The 19,018-nt window shown below is 39.9% G+C and overlaps 1 protein-coding gene across 1 annotated transcript; it reads right to left on the bottom strand.

The window, feature by feature from the left end:
* Nucleotides 1-2,610: 2,610 nt before the first annotated feature.
* adam17a (ADAM metallopeptidase domain 17a) lies at nucleotides 2,611-18,350 on the bottom strand. Its single transcript, XM_085391352.1, has 19 exons — nucleotides 18,121-18,350; nucleotides 17,713-17,845; nucleotides 16,322-16,455; nucleotides 16,074-16,162; nucleotides 15,305-15,488; nucleotides 12,890-13,020; nucleotides 12,624-12,710; nucleotides 11,938-12,057; nucleotides 11,417-11,561; nucleotides 11,040-11,131; nucleotides 10,520-10,672; nucleotides 7,671-7,870; nucleotides 7,480-7,583; nucleotides 7,247-7,381; nucleotides 6,802-6,929; nucleotides 6,553-6,631; nucleotides 6,285-6,373; nucleotides 6,102-6,161; nucleotides 2,611-4,257 (listed from the first exon to the last, which is right to left on the bottom strand). The coding sequence occupies exons 1-19, from the start codon at nucleotides 18,224-18,226 to the stop codon at nucleotides 3,841-3,843; spliced, it is 2,586 nt and encodes an 861-aa protein (XP_085247478.1). The 5' UTR covers nucleotides 18,227-18,350; the 3' UTR covers nucleotides 2,611-3,840.
* Between the last annotated feature and the right edge of the window lie 668 nt (nucleotides 18,351-19,018).

Genomic DNA, 19,018 nt, shown 5'->3' with positions numbered 1-19,018 from the left:
GGCTTGTCTATAACACGCTTTACCGTGGTTGATGTGTGAGATAACACTCAAGTCATGGTAAGCTGCACTTACAGCTATTGTAAGTGGAACAATGAGTTATTGAGTATTGATATGTATCTATACATTATTAGAATTTTTTCTAATAGAAAAAGGTTTTCTATACATGGATATTTCTGCTGTTTATTTATGGGCTTAAATCCTTCCAAAATGTGGGCCTTTTTATTCTATGACATAACCAAAAAACTAAATAAACTAACTCCTTCAGCTGATGCAGAGGTAATCCAAAAGACTCTGACTGTGGTGAATTAGTGGATCCTGACAGTCGTCTGCACCACCTACTGGACATGTAGCCGAACAGTTTCTTTAACATCTGCCACTTCATACGGTAATACCCTGTGTTGGTCAAGTTACTTGAAAATAGTAATTATTTACTAATTACTGATTACTTCTCCAAGAAATTAATCCCATTACTTTACTGATTGCTTATTTTTGTAAGTAATTTGTTACTTTCTTACTTAGTTACTTTTAAAAAATATGATACACAACCTGAATACGTTATGAAGCATTAGACCTTTCAGCCCAATTCTATTTTTTCTGCATATTTCATGATATAAAATTGAATCAACTGAAAAAAAAAATTCAAAACTAGTTTCATTAGTTTTAACCTTTTAATTTTATGCACGTTGCAACAAGCAAAAAATAAAATTATATGCAGCATTCGCTGACTGGAAGAAATTTGTTGATTCTGTAGATTCTGTAGATTGCTTAGATTGCTTAGCTAGTATTCAGTAAATCAAACTTGTATCAATCAGGAACATGACTGGAGCACCTGGGTATCAAAGCTCAAAGCAAGAGTGAATAGCAGAATGTGCTGTTTGGTATTGTATTAGAAAATCTGGCAAGTTTTTAATGGGCGTAACCCACATACTCAACTCTACTGGATCGCGGATCACGGGGGCAGCAGCCCAAGCAAAGAAGCCCAGACCTCCCTCTCCCCACCCACCTCCTTCAGCTTGTTTGGGGGAACACCAAGGCACGGGGGCCTCCTCTCAGTGGGACATGCCCGGATCACCTCACCCCAGGAGGTGTTCTTCTCAGATGCCCGAACCACCTCAAGTGGCTTCTTTCCATGTGGAAAGAAGCCACTTGGCCTCCCCTCTAAGGGAGAGGCCATCCACGCTTCTGAGGAAGCTCATATTAGCCATTTGTATCTGCAGTCTTGTTCTTTCAGTCACTACCCACAGCTCGTGACCACAGGTGAGGGTAGGGACGTAGATTGACCAGTAAATTGAGAGCACCAATCTGTCTGTCGATCTCCTGCTCCCTTCTCCCATCACTCGTGAACAAGACCCTGAGATACTTAAACTCTTCCACTTGGAGGAGGAACTCATCCCTGACCTGGAGTGGGCACTCCACCCTTCTCCTCTGATCTCTTAGCGTAAACTAAGATTTACAAACGTGTACAGGTATTTGTGTGTAACAAAAGCAGTCTGACCACACTCTGTGTTACAATTTGATAATTTTCTTTTTCAAAAAGCTTAGAGTGTCTAAAAATGTCTAAAAAAAATTGTGGAATTATTTTCACTCACTTACAGAACTTGCATGACCAAGCATGAAACAAGTAAATTTACTAAAGTAAATTTTACACAACAGTGTACTTGAGCATAATCCATAATGGGCTTTTTGTGAAAGTAGTTTGCAAAAAGCAAGCAGTGTCACTTTATGTGCCCTTATTTTTTGTTTTAAATCTTTTAGCGTTTCACTGCAACAAGAACACTATGAATTAAAGGGTTTTTCCACCCTGTCTTGCACTCGGTGTGGGAGAAGTTTCAGACATGACTGCATGATCACAAGACTTTTCTGGATGTTTGTCATAATCTCTCACTCGCATATCACACAACTTCATAATGTTATGAAAAAAGTTTAAATTACATATACTTTAGTACATACTGTCACCTGTAAAAGTATGTCTCCTTGAATCTGCAGGTGTACTGAGATCAACAGGTTTTTGAGGCCTACAAACTGTGTGGCAGGGCAGCATCCCCAAACAAGATATGATCATTATGATGGAGATGTTCTGGACCTCAGGGAAATTATAAAACAAAATGTACTCAGGTGAGGATCAGTACTATGTAATCAGTATCACATCCTATATATCATTCTGTTAATTTAAAAAAAATGACTACATTTGGTATGTGATGTAAACATGGCATTGTTATAGACAAGGCTCACCAGTAGTGCTGGTGAACGGAGCTTTAGCTCTGGAAGATGTTGCTCCCACTGGCTTTGCTTTTTGGCAACAAGGTTCATCGCTAAGGTCTAATCATGCTGGGACAGTGCACAGGATGACAGTGTGCAAAAAAACATGCACTCATCCAAAGTGATGGACATGTATGAATCAGTAGTAGTTGTTGCTACATGTTGTTGACATGTATTTATAGACAATGGAGAAATATCCTTAGAGATGTTTGGCCTATGTGAAAACCAGCTGATAAAAATGAAGCCTTTCTTTTAACATTGCGCAGTGAGGACCACTGGTGTGCATCACACAGCAGCTGAATAGATAAAAATGTGAGACCATGTATCAGTGCACAAAGATTTTTTATTATTTTGACATTTGTGTAGGAAATGCAAGCAAAAACTTTAAAAGAAACTTGAGTAGAGCTTTGTAAGCATAAAAACATTAAGAATATACACATCATCTGATATACAGCAGGCCTGTTTTGTTCACTAACATTCACATCCATCCTGTACACTAAAAGCTAGTGTTTTTATTTTGACCATACATGTTTTCTTAACATGAGACACAGCAGGTAACAATAAACAGGTGCATAGCTCACCTTGGCACACAGACAGAAAATTAAAAAATATATATTCAAATATTAAATACAGAATGTTGGAGTTGTCTGCTGCTGGGAATTGTATATAGATGAGAGTCACCGTGGGATAGTTGGTCACAAAATCCAAAAAAGCACCATATTGTTTTCTACAGGTTCAAACATCACAATACTGAAGCTTTAGCAAAGCTGATATTACTTCTCCCCACTTTAAGCTCCACCTACCAAATAACACAATAATGCTACTTACACAGTACCTCAAAGAAACAGCTGATGAGACAGAATGTGTAAGCATGTAAACTTCAATTCTCCAGTGATGTTTAAATACTTCTAGACCAACTCCTCCTTTATGTGTTGTTTGCACTTCCAGTAAATGTTTCCTTCACTGAAAAATAGTTACACTTACAACATTAATATAGAGAATTCTGCATCGTACTGCTAAGGTTTGTTCTGCTTCTAGGCGCTGTTTGGAGCAAGAAATGTTACGGTTACTTACCATATAACACATAATATACCTACGAATAAGTATTTGTGTAATCATTTTCAATCTGCAGGGATTACAGTTAAATATTTAATATAATCTCTTTTTGTTCCTGACCAATATTTGCATTGTCAGAAACACATTTAGCCATTAGGTTAAACAAAATGAACATTGTTTAAAGAACTGGCAGGTTTATTTCCACAGACACTCAAAAGCTTCAAATGGCCATGGAAATAGATACCTTAGTGAAAAAGGCACAAAAACATGAACTTATTTGGATTTAGTGTTAGAGGGCTTTGAGACTTCCTGTGTTGTATTTGTTCAGTGGCTCAATCTAATTTCATGTGACTGAATAAACACTTTTAGAGCACTAAGATCTGAGAAAGATATGTTACGCTTTAATACCGGTTGCAATAAGAAAGAAAAGCATATGATGCTGCACATTTGTTCGTGTTCCCTAAAAAAAACAAAACAAATATCAGGACGCTTGTGCAAACGCACTTGTTTTTTGTTTTTCCTCTCTCAGCACTCCGTCTCTTTAGTATCAATGCGTTCCTGCCTCTTAAGGCGCCGTCGGTCCTTGGCTGGTAGGTTCTGTTCGGTCAGATCCTCGAAGGAGGATTTCGTAGCCGACGAGCAGGCTCCTGCGGTTGTGAAATCTTCCAGCAGGCCCTCCTCTCCCAGGTGAGAGCCGCTGCTGGTGTCCTCCTGGATGGTGGCCATCCGCAGCCCCCCTGCGCTGTCCGGGGTGGGGCCGGAGTTCAGATCGGGGGCCGGGGTACTGGTGTTGGTTGCGAGTGTGGCCCGGACCTGGCTCTGCGGCTGAGGCTGTTGTTGATGGATGAAGGGCACGGTCCGGCCGCCGGAGGAGGAGGGAGGCTGAAGAGGCTTGACGATGCGCACGGATGCTGACTCGAGGTTGCTCAGCACGTCTTGATTCTGAAGAGGGAGAACAGCATGTGAGGACGGAGGCAAGTCACAGCTGTGTGTGACTGAGGTGGCACCCATTCCCTTTTTACTACATTCTGTTTAATTCAGAGCATCACATGTATCCCAGAACTTTACAGTTTAACTCCCCAACATATGTTTTATAATAATAACCTCATGTTGCTGATTGCGCTACCTTTAAGTAGCTCCTATCTACTCTTATAACACACCCAATATCTTAAGGTGGGAATGAGTAAAAACAAAAACCTTTCTGCCTTTGGCCATTTTGAAGTGTCAGGCAAATGTGATTTATTAATTATGACTGCAATCCATTTAGGGTTACCAGCACCCTGATATTAAACACATTGGTTCAGCTGCAGGATTTAAAAGCAAACCTAAATGGAACTAAGCCATCATTAATTTGATCATTTGTGCGAGCGCTTAAAAATGCTCTAACAAGTCAAAATGTCTGCAAGAAAGGTCTTAAGAGGAATGTACCCCCCAGTCTTTTTCTTCTCCCTCCAATCAAACCCAAAGAAGGACCTCACACAGTGCACACAGCCACTAAACAAAAAATAAAAACAGTCACCTAAACGCTTCTTGTTTTGGCTTTGAAGAGCAACTAAAAACTGAAAAATGTCGACACACACTGCATCCAATTTCACGAACGACAACAATGTGAAACCCGTTTGGTCGTCTCGATGTTTGAATACTCCAAAAGTGCAATCTTGCTTACTTGAGGCAATTCCTGATCTGCTGCTCCACAGCTGTTCAGTCACATGAAGCTGTGCGAGCCTCCCTCGCTTTATTTGTCAGATGAAGACGAGTTCGAGGGGCTGCAAATGTGCAGCTGGATCAGTGATTACCATCAAGCAGTAAGTGACTGCAAGAGTATCCCAAACGTGGGCCACTGACCATGCACCGTCATGGACTCAATGGCAACGCATTGCAACACCAAGCCGTCGCACACACACTCACCTATGGCGGGAGCTCTACTACAAATTTCCACCATCTGCTGCAGTTCCAAGGCAAAGAGTGATGGACAGGTCATTCAGAAAACCCAGCAGTGACAGTGAGGCCATTGCTTGTGGATTATCTGACCACTGGTTTATACAATTTAAAGAGAGTCTTCTGATTCTCATTCTTACCCTTTTATTTTTCCAGGTCTGGGCTGGTTTACCACTAGCCTTTTCCAACATCAAATAATGATATTAAAGGTAAAACCACAATTTCCCAGCTCAGCAACAAAAACCATAACTGTTAGCAAATTTTAAAGTTGGCCTATTTTGATTTTTCTCATCTTTTGTCACACATATACCGTTTCAATGTGGGAAGCACATATAAAACATGGCCAGGCTCCCTATGAACTAAAAGCTCAGGCTTAAGATGCTCTAAATGCTAATTTCATCATGTTTCCTTTTACTCTTGGTGCTGCAGGATGATCAGAGAAGGAAAATCAGCAGCAGACACACAAGACTTTTGGTTAAACCTTCTGTTTAAAAGGCTCAGCCAATCAGAGGAAAGTCAGCTGGAAAGAAGAGGAGCTAAAAACAGATCTTGTTTTCTGGCAATGAGGGGGTTGCCGTATGCTCCAGCATAAGATATAAGCAATACTTTGAACTTTAAATGTTACACTGCAGTTTTGAATTTATGTCTTAATTTCTCATTTGCAATGAAAAAAGGCCAATCCCTGATCCTCAGTTACAGTCCTTCCTGTTTCTTCTCCCTGCTTGATTAAAGAGGTCAGTTTTTAAGAAGCAATATGGAACTGGATTAGTTTGGTTAGTCTGGTGCAAGAGAGCAACGGTGGTGCACAGGATCAGCGTGTGTGAGCACTGGAAAGTTGAAGAACTTACATTTGGAGGATAATAAAATGACTTTGTGTTCTCCTCATACTGCTGGTCGAGTCGCTTGTCCTAAAGATAGAGGTAACAGAAAAGGACAGCATAAGCATAGTGCTAATGATGCAAATATCAGCTGCTCATTGTACACTGAAGACAATGGGGATCAGTGCAAATGGATATTCAGCAGCTTCTTACCACACAGTGAACCAGGATACTGAGAGGAATCCAGAAGATGAGGGAAAACACCACGACTGAGCCCACTATGTTATCAGCCAAGAACTTCCCTGATGTGGTGATGAGGTGGAGGATAGTGATAAACACACAAAAGAGGAGAAGAAGAAGAAAAACTTTGAATTTGACTAAGCTAAGCTACTACAGTCATAAACATTAAAACAATATCACAATTATTCAGAGTTTTATTGTATCTGGAAGCATTTTCACACACTTTTTAACGCCGACTTACCAAATGTGTTTATGTCCAGCTTGTCAATAAAGTCCCACAGCCTCTCAATCACATCCTGTACCTGCTTCATGCACTTTCCCTTTATGACCGAAAACAAAGTTGACATTGAAATAAAAATAATATCTCCAAAATGTTGTAACGCTGACACAGTTTTGTCAGCACTACTGTAGTTCAGAAATACAGAAATATGATAGGATCAGCAGGTTTCTTGATTGCAGAGCAGAGAAGTATAAAGGTTTGGTAACTCACGCCTTCATCACAGAAGCCCACGGTGCAGGGTTTTCCTTTGCGAAGGAATAGAAAGTTGCCACCTTTAGAGTAGGGAGAGCAGGTGCCATTTTTACTCCTGCAGCACACTTTACAGGAGTGCTCAGTATCTGGAAGCAGAAGAGACGATCAACACAAGAAGCATTTAAAAAAATATTGAGAACTGTTATTCATTTATATCCTGGATATATTGAAAGAATATCCAAGCTTATTCAAACAGTCCCTTTTATTCTTAATATGTTACTTCCAGCTGTAAATCCAAAAAAGAAAAATTCATCTGTGATCTTGTCATTTCTTTCCAAACTCATTGATTTTTGCTTGTCTAGATACTCCTCCATCTGATTACCTCTATAATCAGTGAGAGTCTCCAGGCTTATTCAGCAAATCTCAGACATTTTCAAATGTTGTTGAAAGAAATAAAAATCACCATTGCAAGCGCAAGGCTGAAGGTTCAGCTCAGCCTCACAGAAGGGCACACACTCTCCATTGCGACACAGGCCTTTGTCAACACACACTGTTTTGTCAGCAGCATTTTCAGGAGGTGGGCATTCACTGCTGTTACCTGTTATGTGAAGAAAAGGGTTAATTTATCTAGTTTTTTAATAGGCAGGGTTGAATAACTGCTGCAGTTCTCGTGTTACACCAGCAGGAGGCGATCACCTGTGCAGACTGATTTGCCTTTACAGGTAGCATTGATGGGCTCCTGGCACACTGTTCCTCTCTTTGCATAAGTGCAGTTCTTGCAGCAAGGGCTGTTTCTGTCACTGTAAAGAAATCAATTAATCCAACATTTGATTCGATTGTTGTTTTTCAAAAAAATTCCTTATAGATCCATCTTTTGGATTTCATACCTGCACTTTGCATGACTTTTGAACTTGCAATTGGAGGTGCAGCAGGGGTCATCATTGAGGTGGAGAAGCCCAGGGTCGCAATCTTCCCCATTCTCCACTCTGGAGTTTCCACAGACTTTGCTGTTCCTCTCTTTGAAGCACAGCGGTGCCTTGTGACTTAATGTCTTCTCTACAGAAGCCTTGCTGCAGTTGGAGAAATGCTTGAGGAAAAACAAGAAGATAAGAATTAATCTGTAACAGGTTAAAGAGGACTAAATTTTTACTGTTATTTTGTGTGTGTGATTAAAGGTGATGTGACAAAGAATAGTCATGAATCTTTAACGCTGAAATAATGACATACGCAAATCACTTGCCTCTAAATTTTCCAAACCTGAATCTCAAAAGGTTTAACAGTTTATGCAATTATCTTGTTTTATGCTTCTCCTCAAACACCTAACGTGGTTGATGTGAAGCTGCAGAAATCATAAGGCCAATGATGGAGGAAGCGCATAAGATTTTGCGTGTGTTGTTAATTTCACAGGAACAACTGTGACTCAGTTATCCCACCTTCTGCACAACCAGAAGCTGCCATCCATTCTGCCCATCACATTCTGTATCATCTCAGCTCATCTTGCAGACATATATCCTGGTATGCAGCAGTCTATTCAAACTAAACGGCATCATAGCCTATTTAAAAAAATAAATAAACAATGCTACCTGCTGTAAATTTGATTGATCTGCCCCCTCAAGTACAACTTGTTGGCAAGGTTATTATGGTTAACTAAAACAAAATGTGACATTTTAGCTAACTAAAATAAAAACTAGACTTTCGAAAATAATTAAAACTGGTCAGATTTTTATTTGTTTGGCTGTAACAAAAGGGGACTTTAAGTCGACTGCTTTCTACAAGTTCTGTGTTTAAAATGTAAAGCTGAAACTGATTTTCCTAAACCTTGCCTCTGGCATAATCCATCGATACAATAATAACATTACAGACTAAAACTGAAACAAATAAAAACTAAATGGAAACGAAACAAAAGGCCATGGTTCTCAGCCGGAAAAGGGTGGAGTGCCCACTCCGGGTCGGGGATGAGTTCCTGCCCCAAGTGGAGGAGTTCAAGTATCTCGGGGTCTTGTTCGGGAGTGATGGGAGAAGGGAGCCGGAGATCGACAGACGGATTGGGGCTGCGGCTGCAGTAATGCGGACGCTGCACCGGTCCGTCGTGGTGAAGAGGGAGCTGAGTGTAAAAGCGAAGCTCTCAATTTACCGGTCGATCTACGTCCCTACCCTCACCTATGGCCACGAGCTGTGGGTAGTGACCGAAAGAACGAGATCGCGGATACAAGCGGCGGAAATGAGCTTCCTCCGAAGGGTGGCTGGCCTCTCCCTTAGAGATGGGGTGAGAGGTTCGGCCATCCGGGAGGGGCTCAGAGTAGAGCAGCTGCTGCTCCACATCGAAAGGAGCCAGCTGAGGTGGTTCGGGCATCTGACAAGGATGCCCCCTGGGCGCCTCCTGGGTGAGGTGTTCCAGGCGTGTCCCACCGGGAGGAGGCCCCGGGGCAGACCCAGGACACGCTGGAGAGATTATATCTCTCGGCTGGCCTGGGAACGCCTTGGTGTTCCCCCGGATGAGCTGGAGGAGGTGGCTGGGGAGAGGGAGGTCTGGGCCTCTTTGCTTAGGCTGCTGCCCCCGCGACCCGGCTCCGGATAAAGCGGATGAAGATGGATGGATGGATGGAAACGAAACATTTTCAACGATAACTGAAACGAGCAAACTCACTCTGGAAACTTACTGAAACTTAACCAAATGAAAAACAAAAAGTCCAAATGAAAGTAATCAAAACGATAATAATTCTGTTTCTGTTGTGGACTTGCTGTTCTGACCTCTCACACTGTACACCGTTTGATTTCACCACAGAGTTGCACAGAAAGATGATGCCAATCACTTATAACCAATAGTTTGTCCATTCCCACAACTTTTTGATCAAAGCAAATCAAGTAGTAGCTGAACTACGAGCACAGCTGAAGTATTGTTGGGTCTGCCCCCCCCCTTGTCTAGTTATGACATGCCAGCCCTGTCTCCAGGACCAAGTATCTACTGTGCTTATCATGGTTGTTTTCTTTTTGTTGTCTTTTCTTTAATCCTGCCAAAAATAATCACCTATCTGGCCTTTTATCAGCACTACTCCTGTGCCGCACATATTTAAACTAAATCCAGAACTCACTGTGTACACTGCAGCCTGTGAGCTCAACATAAGAAGGACCAAGATTTAATTAAGCTTAGGATCAGGTCTTATTCATAGTGAGTAATACTAATTCACACAGCTATGTATTAATGACTAACATTGTGGGTCATCGCAGACGTTCTCTCTTCCTGGCATGTGACTGTATTTGTCTCTGTGTCAACATGGACTTTCACGAAGAACAGTTTAACCCTCCTCTTTCATCTTCCTGGTGTTTAGGTCTCAACTTTATTTCAAGTAGCGCAATTTCACTAATCCTCCAAAGGTCATTGACATTTAGTTTTTTATGTTTAGTGTGCAAAGATGTACAGTGTAGTTTTGTTTTTTCTCTCTTTAATCATAACATGGCATCTCCTCTTTAGGTGGAAACTAGCTAACTAGCTTCTCGATCATTTCTAAGGCTGCTTTTTCATGGATACCTGGATGTTAAACTTTATTGTAACACCTTGGACGACAGACACATTGATCATGATACTGTAGCTGAAAGAACCTGGACTATTTAACTCTCAGTGTTGCTTCACTGTGTTTACTTTGGGAAGTGAAGAAGCATCTGAACCCTGGAAATAGCTAATGATGTCAGGCTTACCAAGCATATATGTTTTTATATTACATGAATGGATAGTTACCTTGTTGTTGACATGATCTCCACTCACAGCAATAGGGTACATGACAAACTTCCCCCCCTGGTCATCACTGGGGGCACAGTACGGTATATTATCAGGATCATGCTCTGCTCCAAAGTTATGGCCCAGCTCATGAGTAGTTACCAAATCCGCCTCCTGATGAGACAAAAACAACATTAATTTTTAATGCTTAATTTTTAAGCTACCTAAGAATAAATCTAGAATCTAAAATCCATTCTGTTTAAAATAAAGGTAAAAGTTATAATTACATAGTTAAGTTTTGCACATTATATTTATAACAGTAAGCGTTTTGCAGATGAGCGTGGAGCATAACGCTACTTGGGGTGTCAAAATGCAGCCTGACTTGACATCGATACTCATCACACCCACACAAAAAGGTGTGTCTGCTCTACCTAGAACCTCAGCTTGGCAGACTGACATGTTGCGTAACATCTTGGCTGAACTGCACCCAGCAACTCGTTTTATTCTGAAATTATGACTAAAGAAATGAGACGAAACAGACCTTTGTGAGGATGGTTTTGCCGTAGTTCTTGGTGCTTGTCAGGCCTGTGTTGAGATAACTCGGCTTCTTTGAAGAATGAGATGGATAGTAAGCTAGAAAATTACAAAGGAAAGTGTCAGTACCTTTTTTTGTTTGTTCTAAAAAAAGCCTCCAACACATGGCTTTTTGTTTGGTTTCTTTTCAATATTATGGCTCGTTTTTCTTTTTGTTTTTAGCTTCACAGAGTAGAAATCATAGTTTGTCCATCTGGTCAAGAGCTGTGCCAGTGCAGTAAATTTTAATGGAGCTAATTGTCCTAACAGGGAAACGCTAAAAGTTAGGCTTTCAAAATGACATTAGAAAAATCCTCCATGCAAATAATCAAAAAGTGATCTTACGTTTTGGGCAGAGTCCACCTAGAGCCTGAGGTTTGGAGGGGGCCACATACGCCAGACCCAGTGTCCCCTCATCAAAGTCCTGGTATGTAAACAGGTGGGCCAGACACACACTAGAGGCATTGTCAGCAATATCCGAGCTGAATTGCTGCAGGACAAGAGGATTCTTATTTGTCACCATTTCTGTAAATCCTAATTATTTTTCAATGGCAATACAAAAATATTGGACATTCAGAAACTGAGCTCTGTGTAAAACTCTTTGATTTGGAACAATATTTATCTTATACCAGGACATTTTACATGATGCACTCAACTTATTTACCATATTACCTCAAACAAACCTGTGCTCAGCTACTTGAACTCACTATTTTTATGCATTTGTGTAAATGGATTAAACAACCTGATTGAGTTGAACTGAATGATTTCCAAAACTAATCTTGGAAATATGAATCCAGTCAGTTTTGCCTGAAAAGGCCCCTTTGAACTTTGTGTATCTATACACTTTGGTTTTCTTGCTTTTGTACCTCCAGAAGTCTCTTCACGTCCCAGACCTCCTTTCCTTTTACAGGGCTGTCCTCCATGTTGTAATGGACCCAGTTGGGCTGGTTAGGGGGAGGCTTTGTAGGCTCCTTGTTAATAATGATCTGCGAATAGTAACCAAAGACACAATTTCAGTAAGTGTCATTTCTGAGTAATACAAAATTTAAATTAAAGCCATGCCCCTAAGTGTAATGCTAATAATAAGTGCTACGTGGAACATTTTATCTGAAAAGCTATTAAAGTAATAAGAGCAATGTGTTGGGCGTTCCCTTTCAGACCCTTACTGGGGGTTAAATGTGACACAGTTCAAGTTCCTCTTGACATTTATTGTGAAGAAAATTAGTCATTAAGCAGCTAAATGAATGCATATCTTTTCAGTGAGAACGCACTGAGTTCATAGTGTGACAAACAGTGTTTCTATTCATTCCCAAAGCCAGTGGAACAAATTAAATTACCCAACGAGGAATGCACAAAAGCTTCCAGTTTCTCCTAAAAATGCACTTCTCAAAGCCACTGAGGGGGCAGCGTTATTCTCAGCCTCATTTCCGGAGTGACGCAATATAAAACATCAGCCATCGTGAGGCTGGGAGCAGCACCGACTGACACAAGTGGATCAAAATGTCAATATTTGACAGTACTGTAATGTTATGACACACAGCCACGTACACACCTGATGGATCTGGACCCCATAGTTTTTAAATTCCTTACTCCATGTTGTGTTTCTATAAATATCGTCAACTCGATCAATTAGCTCAATCTGGGATAGGAAAAGAAAATAATCAGACATACAAATAAAGCATTTTGACACACCTGAATATGCAAACAACAAAATTCCTGCTGGCTTTATTTACAATTACTCTTTCAACGGGAAACAAAATGTGACAAAAGTTATTCTGCTGAAATATACATGTATAATAACACATTAGAAAATCAGACCAGGTAGTTCAGAGTAATGCTCTCTTCTTTGCGGCCCATGTGTCTGTAGAAGCGGTAGTCTGCAACCAGCAACAGGGGACAGGTATTCTTCTTGTGATCGTGAACTTGTCTCTTCTCTCTGTGGTGGTATTCTGCCAGGACGAAGCAACAGAAGCAGAGAGAAAGAATAAGTACAAGCAAAAGATTCAGAAAAGTAGAATCTTTTTTTGTAGCATTGCCTCACCAGATAAGTCTCAGGTAAGACAGATTAAGTACAAAGTACATAAAGATGCTGGACAATGAGGCCACGCTCCAATATCCCATTGTTAATTGTCCTCATTTTCAGATATAGTAACATGACTTCTCTTTTTTTGCTTGGCTGTGATCTGATTAAGCTCTACCTCTGTTCAGGCCAGATTTAAATAGCAGATTTAGCCTTATTATAGAGGTTTAACAGCACAATAAATGTGGATGAGGTGTACTTTACAGGGAGGAACAAAGCCACTGTAAACACAAGGTAATTTAATGCGCAGATCATACAGTGTTGCGCTCCATCACCTACCTTAAGCGTAGGTATTCATGATATACTCAGTTATTTATTTTTAGTCCGCTTAAGTTGCTTTGTTCTTCCTTTATTAAAAGTCTAGCATTAATCCATCTACCCACTCACTTTTCCAATTTAAGGTCGCAACCTAGCCATCACGAGGTACACCCCTGACAGGTTGGCGGTTTACAACAACATTAACACAGACACACAAACAACCATTCGCGCTCACACTCACAACTACGGACAATTTAGAATCAACAGCTAAACTAATATGCATGTTTTTGGACTGTGTGAAGAAGACAGACGACCCACACGGGCACAGAACCAGAACCTTCATGCTGTGAGGTAACAGTGCTAACCGCTGCACCAGTCTGCTGCCCCTGCATTCATTGTCAATATTCAATTAATCATGTTCCTCAGCAGGGTCCTTCAAATATAAGCCAAATATGTGTTTAGACACGAAGGAAACAAAGTTCTCTTGCTGCAAGGATTTTCAAACTAAACAGAAGATGGCTTTATTTTATTCATTTATTTATTTTATTTTTTGGGTTATTTTTAAGGGTTTTGGGGGTTATTTTAAGGGGCTCTTTGCACAATTCCTCTGATTGTGCAAAGAGCCCTACATCACCCAGCTTTAAAAAAAACTCTTCTATAAAAGGTGGAGGGCCATGAGTGCAAAAATAAATTAAACAATCACATCATTAAACATCCAAAAGTTGGTTCTGTTCACCTGGACGTAGCGCTTTCAGTGGAACGAACGTTTTGTCACTTTGATAAAATCCAGATGAACAAAACCAACTTTTGGGGATTTCCTCATCTGGATGACTAAGTTGGCAACAACACACATCATTAGATAATTAATTAAATATGAGTCAATATTTAATTAAAATTTAAAATAAATACATAAACAATCTTTTACATTTTTTAAATAAAATAATATTTAATTACTTACACATTAAATGTTACAATTCATATTAATATATAATTTATTTAACTCATTTTGGCTCTTGCAGCCCTCCATATAAACTAAGGCGATCCTTCATTATAAATCTGTGCTTTTAATAGACTAAAAATCTACAACCTACTACCCAAGATAAAATCAACAGCAAATCCTTTAGGAAAGAATGACGATTAATACAATTTAAAAATAAATAAATAAATTATTCGAATGCATGTGCAAAGTCATTTTACCGTGTAACGGTCACAGTATGTTCGTCATAAAAATCTGAATATTCTACCTAGAAATGTTTAAGTGAGACTCACACACCCTAAATAATGCATTACAGAAAAGGAAAACAGGAAGACATCCTTTGGGGCATTACATCACACAGTACACTCGACACTATTCAAAAGTGTGGGTGTGCGCTTCACTGTCCTCCACAACAAGCAGTGGGAGACCAGTGACGACTCAGAGTCCGCTCATTGGGCAGAGGAGCATCCATGAATTTTAATGCCTCCTCCTCCATACGAACCTTCACCTCAGCTCATTTCCCCAAAGAGCATTTTCAACCAGGAACCAGTGAGAGCTGTTGCATACATTTCCTCTGGCACATCGCGCTGTTATATTCTTTACATTTCCAAAGCAGCACAAAAGAATGAAGAGGCATTTGGTTTTTACATAATGCCTACTTGTGATCAGTGTGTATGTGCATAACACAGGATGGAGATAGAAAGGCTTGTATTAAAGTGACTGAATCCAACACCCACCTCCTTTGTCTCACTACAGGCTCCTCTTTCCTTCTCTCCACCTTAAACATTTGCTATCCTCCTACTCTTTTTCACCTACTCCTATAATCCACACCAGCACAGAGCCCACGCTGTAACAGCACAAATATCTGCACAGATTTGCGAGATTCACCACTTCAAGAGAGTTAAAAAGCACAGCTCACCCTCTTCCTGGTCCACCCTCTCCTGCCCTTCCCAGTCCCCTCTGGTATTCTGTGGCAAAAGGGGCTCAGCGTTGACGTAGCCACACACTTTTGGAGAAGCAATGCGGCTCAGATTCTTGACATCTTCTGAGCGATAAACCAGCAACCTCCCATCAGTTGGGGAATCGGTAAATCTCCACAGGGGCTGCATTTTTATAAATTTTTTAAAGAGAGAAAGAAAGAGCTGGTATTAGAGAGAAAAAATCACAGAGCTTGATGAAACGTGAGTATTGATAGCTGGAGAAAAAAAGACAGTAAGGGTAGTGGTGTGGTGGGAATGGACTGGCAGGTGTGTCAGATTTACACAATATGAAAAATGCACTGTATCGTTTACTTCTGTGTAGTTTCACATGTTAGTTGTGAATAATTAGAACAGATATTGGGCATTTTTAATCACACAAAATAAGCTCATTTCTACAAGGCATCGATTATTTAGCTGCCTCACTTTCTACTAATCTAGCATCTTTTTCAACTGACACTATAGGTAAGCTCTATACTGGTAATATTTTATGATATCTCAGCAAGCAAGCCCAGCACGTTGTACTCAGTTGTTGTATACATATAGATTTTGGGGTTTTGTATTGGTTTTGTTATTGCTGCCGTTACATGCTTCAGGAGTGCGGGCTTGATGATGTGAAACAGCTAAGGTTAAGCGTCTTACAAAGAAAAATACTGAATTTAAATTATCCCTCTATTTTGGCACGGAGACAGCAGGTATACAGATGCATACCTCTACATTGTACTCTGCTTCATCAGTCAGAATGTGAGCAGAAAACTCATCTCCGTCTATGTGTGCCTGCACACGCGAATTCTCCTCCCCTGTGAACATAAAACAAATTATTAGTAACATTTAATAAATATGGATTTACTTCAGATATATAAAAATTTGCTTGATTTCCACATATAAACTGTAACTCTTCTAAAATGAAAGACTGGAAAAATTATATTCTGAAAATATGTTTTTTTTCATTCACTCACCAACAACATGGCCAGTGAAATAGTTTTGGAGGTGAACATCATAATTTTCCTTCATCCCGTGTTTGTCAACAAACACAGCTTGGAAGTTGTCCGTGAAAAGGTCTGTGTTTGTGGTCAAGTAAAGTTTGAAATGTCTGGATTTGGAAAAGAAGATAACATATTTTACTTAACTAATAAATGGCTGTTTGGTCCTGTGTGAGACATCAAACTGGGTTTAGCAGACATAGTATTCACTACGGGTGCAACGATACACAAAATTCACGGTTCGGTTCGATACTTTGGTGTCACGGTGTGTATGTGTCTGTATCTCCTCCTAGATTGGAACACTGTAGAACATCCAGTGTGAGGGCCAACATCTATATAGCATATACAAATATTCTATAAAAATCCCACAATTGTATATATTTGTACATTTGACAGTTCAATTGAGCACCAAACACCTCGCACAGGAGTTTGCTAGTAAATATAAATTGCAATTATTAAATAGAGCAGGCAAAAAAATAGTCTTTGGGCACATTTCGATTTTACAGTTTGTGTAAATTTAGAATTGTCATCTCAATTATTTTTGACGTGAGAGGATTTAACAAAACTAACAAAACTGAAACCTTTCTTGTTCCCCTTTCAAGACAAAGGGAACTAGGCACGAACTCACCGCTTCAACTGAGCCTTTTCTTTTTACAAATAACACTTCTTACAAAACAGTCTATAACAGCCACAACAGTCTATTAGGTTTGTACTGAGCCATGGCTGTGTGGATTTTTAACAGTTTCTAAAAGGTAGAACGCAAAACATTTAGCTTTTTCCAAGACTTACACAGTTTCTGCCATTACTGCTATTTGGCAATGATGGCAGTAATGCACATGTAGGATTCACCAATAAAAGAAAAGGTTCTGAGTGCTTCGGGCAAAAAAGCAGCCCAGTTAAGACTAAACGAAAGAAAAACAAAGCATGCTTTGAGAATATCAGGAAAGTGCAAGAAAAATGGCTTAAAGAAAACAAAGCTCCTATGAGATTAATTTTTACCCTCTCTGTAACACTTGGAGACCTGATTGTGCCACTGATTGTGATCATTATTATTATTAGAATATAGTGACTAGTGAGACAACAGCAGATCAGTGTTATAATCTCTGAGCCACAAACACAAATTTGTGTTTCTAAAGAGACTGATAAAAAAAAAACAAAAAAAAAAACATGTCAAACACGTTAGAGATGTTTTACCAGGTCCTCATTACTCCAAAACCAATGTATAATATCACAGTGGAAATCTGCTCATAGATTTGATCAAGATTTTTACCTCATGTGCACAGCTATAGGGGTCTTTGTTTTAACACAAACCTAAAGGAAAAGTGAAGCGACTCAACAACATCGCTTAAAAGAGCTCATTGTTGTACCTGTGCAGGGCTCTGAAGCTCACCAGACGCTCAAGGTGGGACTGGGTGTGGACGTCCCTCTTCCTCAGAGAGTGCAACTGGAGGCCTGACAAAGGCAGCACCTCATAATCTGACAGGACTGAGTTCAGAGAATCTGGAATATGAAGGGGAAAACTGTCACATAAGACCGAGGACATACTGAGTTCGTTCATTTACAAAAGTCTGCACATGTGAAAACGCCCCTGTGCTCGCAATTAACAACTGTTCGGGATTTCGTGAGTTAATAAGTTATAACATATCTAAAATCGAGAAAATATAAGTGGCATTGCTTTAAAGTATTTATTATTTACCAAAATTATCCAGAAGATAGCTTTAATGTTACCGTAAACTAACTTCTGCTTAGGCTGAATTGCTAAATTAGCTTCTTACCAAACTCGGGGTGGTCTTCGTGGTCCCCATCGGTAGCAGTCATTGGCTTAATTGCAGCGTTTACCCAGCAAGGAGCCAGAAGGGTAAATAAAAGTATGCTCTCCATTTTAAGCAGAGCTCTCTATACATGTGCTGTCATTGTCGGGGGTAAATAATCCGTTTGTTTCGACAGCTAGCTAAGCTACCCGGAAGTCCACCGAATGGAAAACATCCGCTAAAAGCTAATGTGCCGTTGGAAAGGAGTGACGAATGACGTCAGACACATGAAGAGCAAAACTGATGTACGACATTAGATAAAACGCTTGATTTTGAGATATATATATATATATATATATATATATATATATATATAATCTGTAGTTTATAAATAAACCTATAGAAATAATGTAAATGCCATTTTGCATTTAAAATTTTAAATACACAGAAAATCTCAATTCCGTAAACATAAGCATGAGGAGTTGTTGATATATGACTGAGATCGTCTTATCATACTCCTCAGTGTGTATTTATACCACTTGAGTAAAGTACATCTTGCATCCGAGAAAAAGAAATCCTCTCCGTGACTGAAAACTAAAACCAATAGTGAAACTATAACCAAAATAAAACTGAACACACCAAATTACAAGCCCAGGTCATCCCGAGTTTACCTTCAAATCGGAGTATGAACAAATGTACATACTGCTGCTCCCTTTAGGGGTCGCCACAGAAAATTATCTGCCTCCATCTCACTCCCTAGCATCCTCTTCTGACATGCCAACCCTCTCTGCATGTCCTCCATTACATCCACTATTCTAAGTTTCTCACACATCGAAAACATCTCAGGTTTTCCTCTATGCCAATATGTTGTCATGTATTGCACTTAACTCACTGGGACAAAACATTTTCATTTCAAATATAT

The sequence above is a fragment of the Rhamphochromis longiceps genome, linkage group LG19 (genome assembly GCF_057381845.1).
Source record: "Rhamphochromis longiceps isolate RC_006_pf linkage group LG19, R_longiceps_female_GT1.1, whole genome shotgun sequence".
In the NCBI taxonomy this organism is placed as follows: Eukaryota; Metazoa; Chordata; class Actinopteri; order Cichliformes; family Cichlidae; genus Rhamphochromis; species Rhamphochromis longiceps.
The sequence above is the reverse complement of the archived record's forward strand: the minus strand, read 5'-3'. Positions and strand labels throughout refer to the sequence as shown.

What these genes read in the sequence shown, in the direction of transcription:
- adam17a (XM_085391352.1), bottom strand. Translation starts at nt 18,226, where the DNA reads ATGGAGAGCATACTTTTATTTACCCTTCTGGCTCCTTGCTGGGTAAAC. An exon ending in GCTGGACATAAACACATTTG is followed by an intron (nt 6,374 to 6,552) that starts GTAAGTCGGCGT and finishes TCACCACATCAG; the next exon opens with GGAAGTTCTTGGCTGATAAC. An exon ending in CATTTTATTATCCTCCAAAT is followed by an intron (nt 4,258 to 6,101) that starts GTAAGTTCTTCA and finishes CTCCCTCTTCAG; the next exon opens with AATCAAGACGTGCTGAGCAA.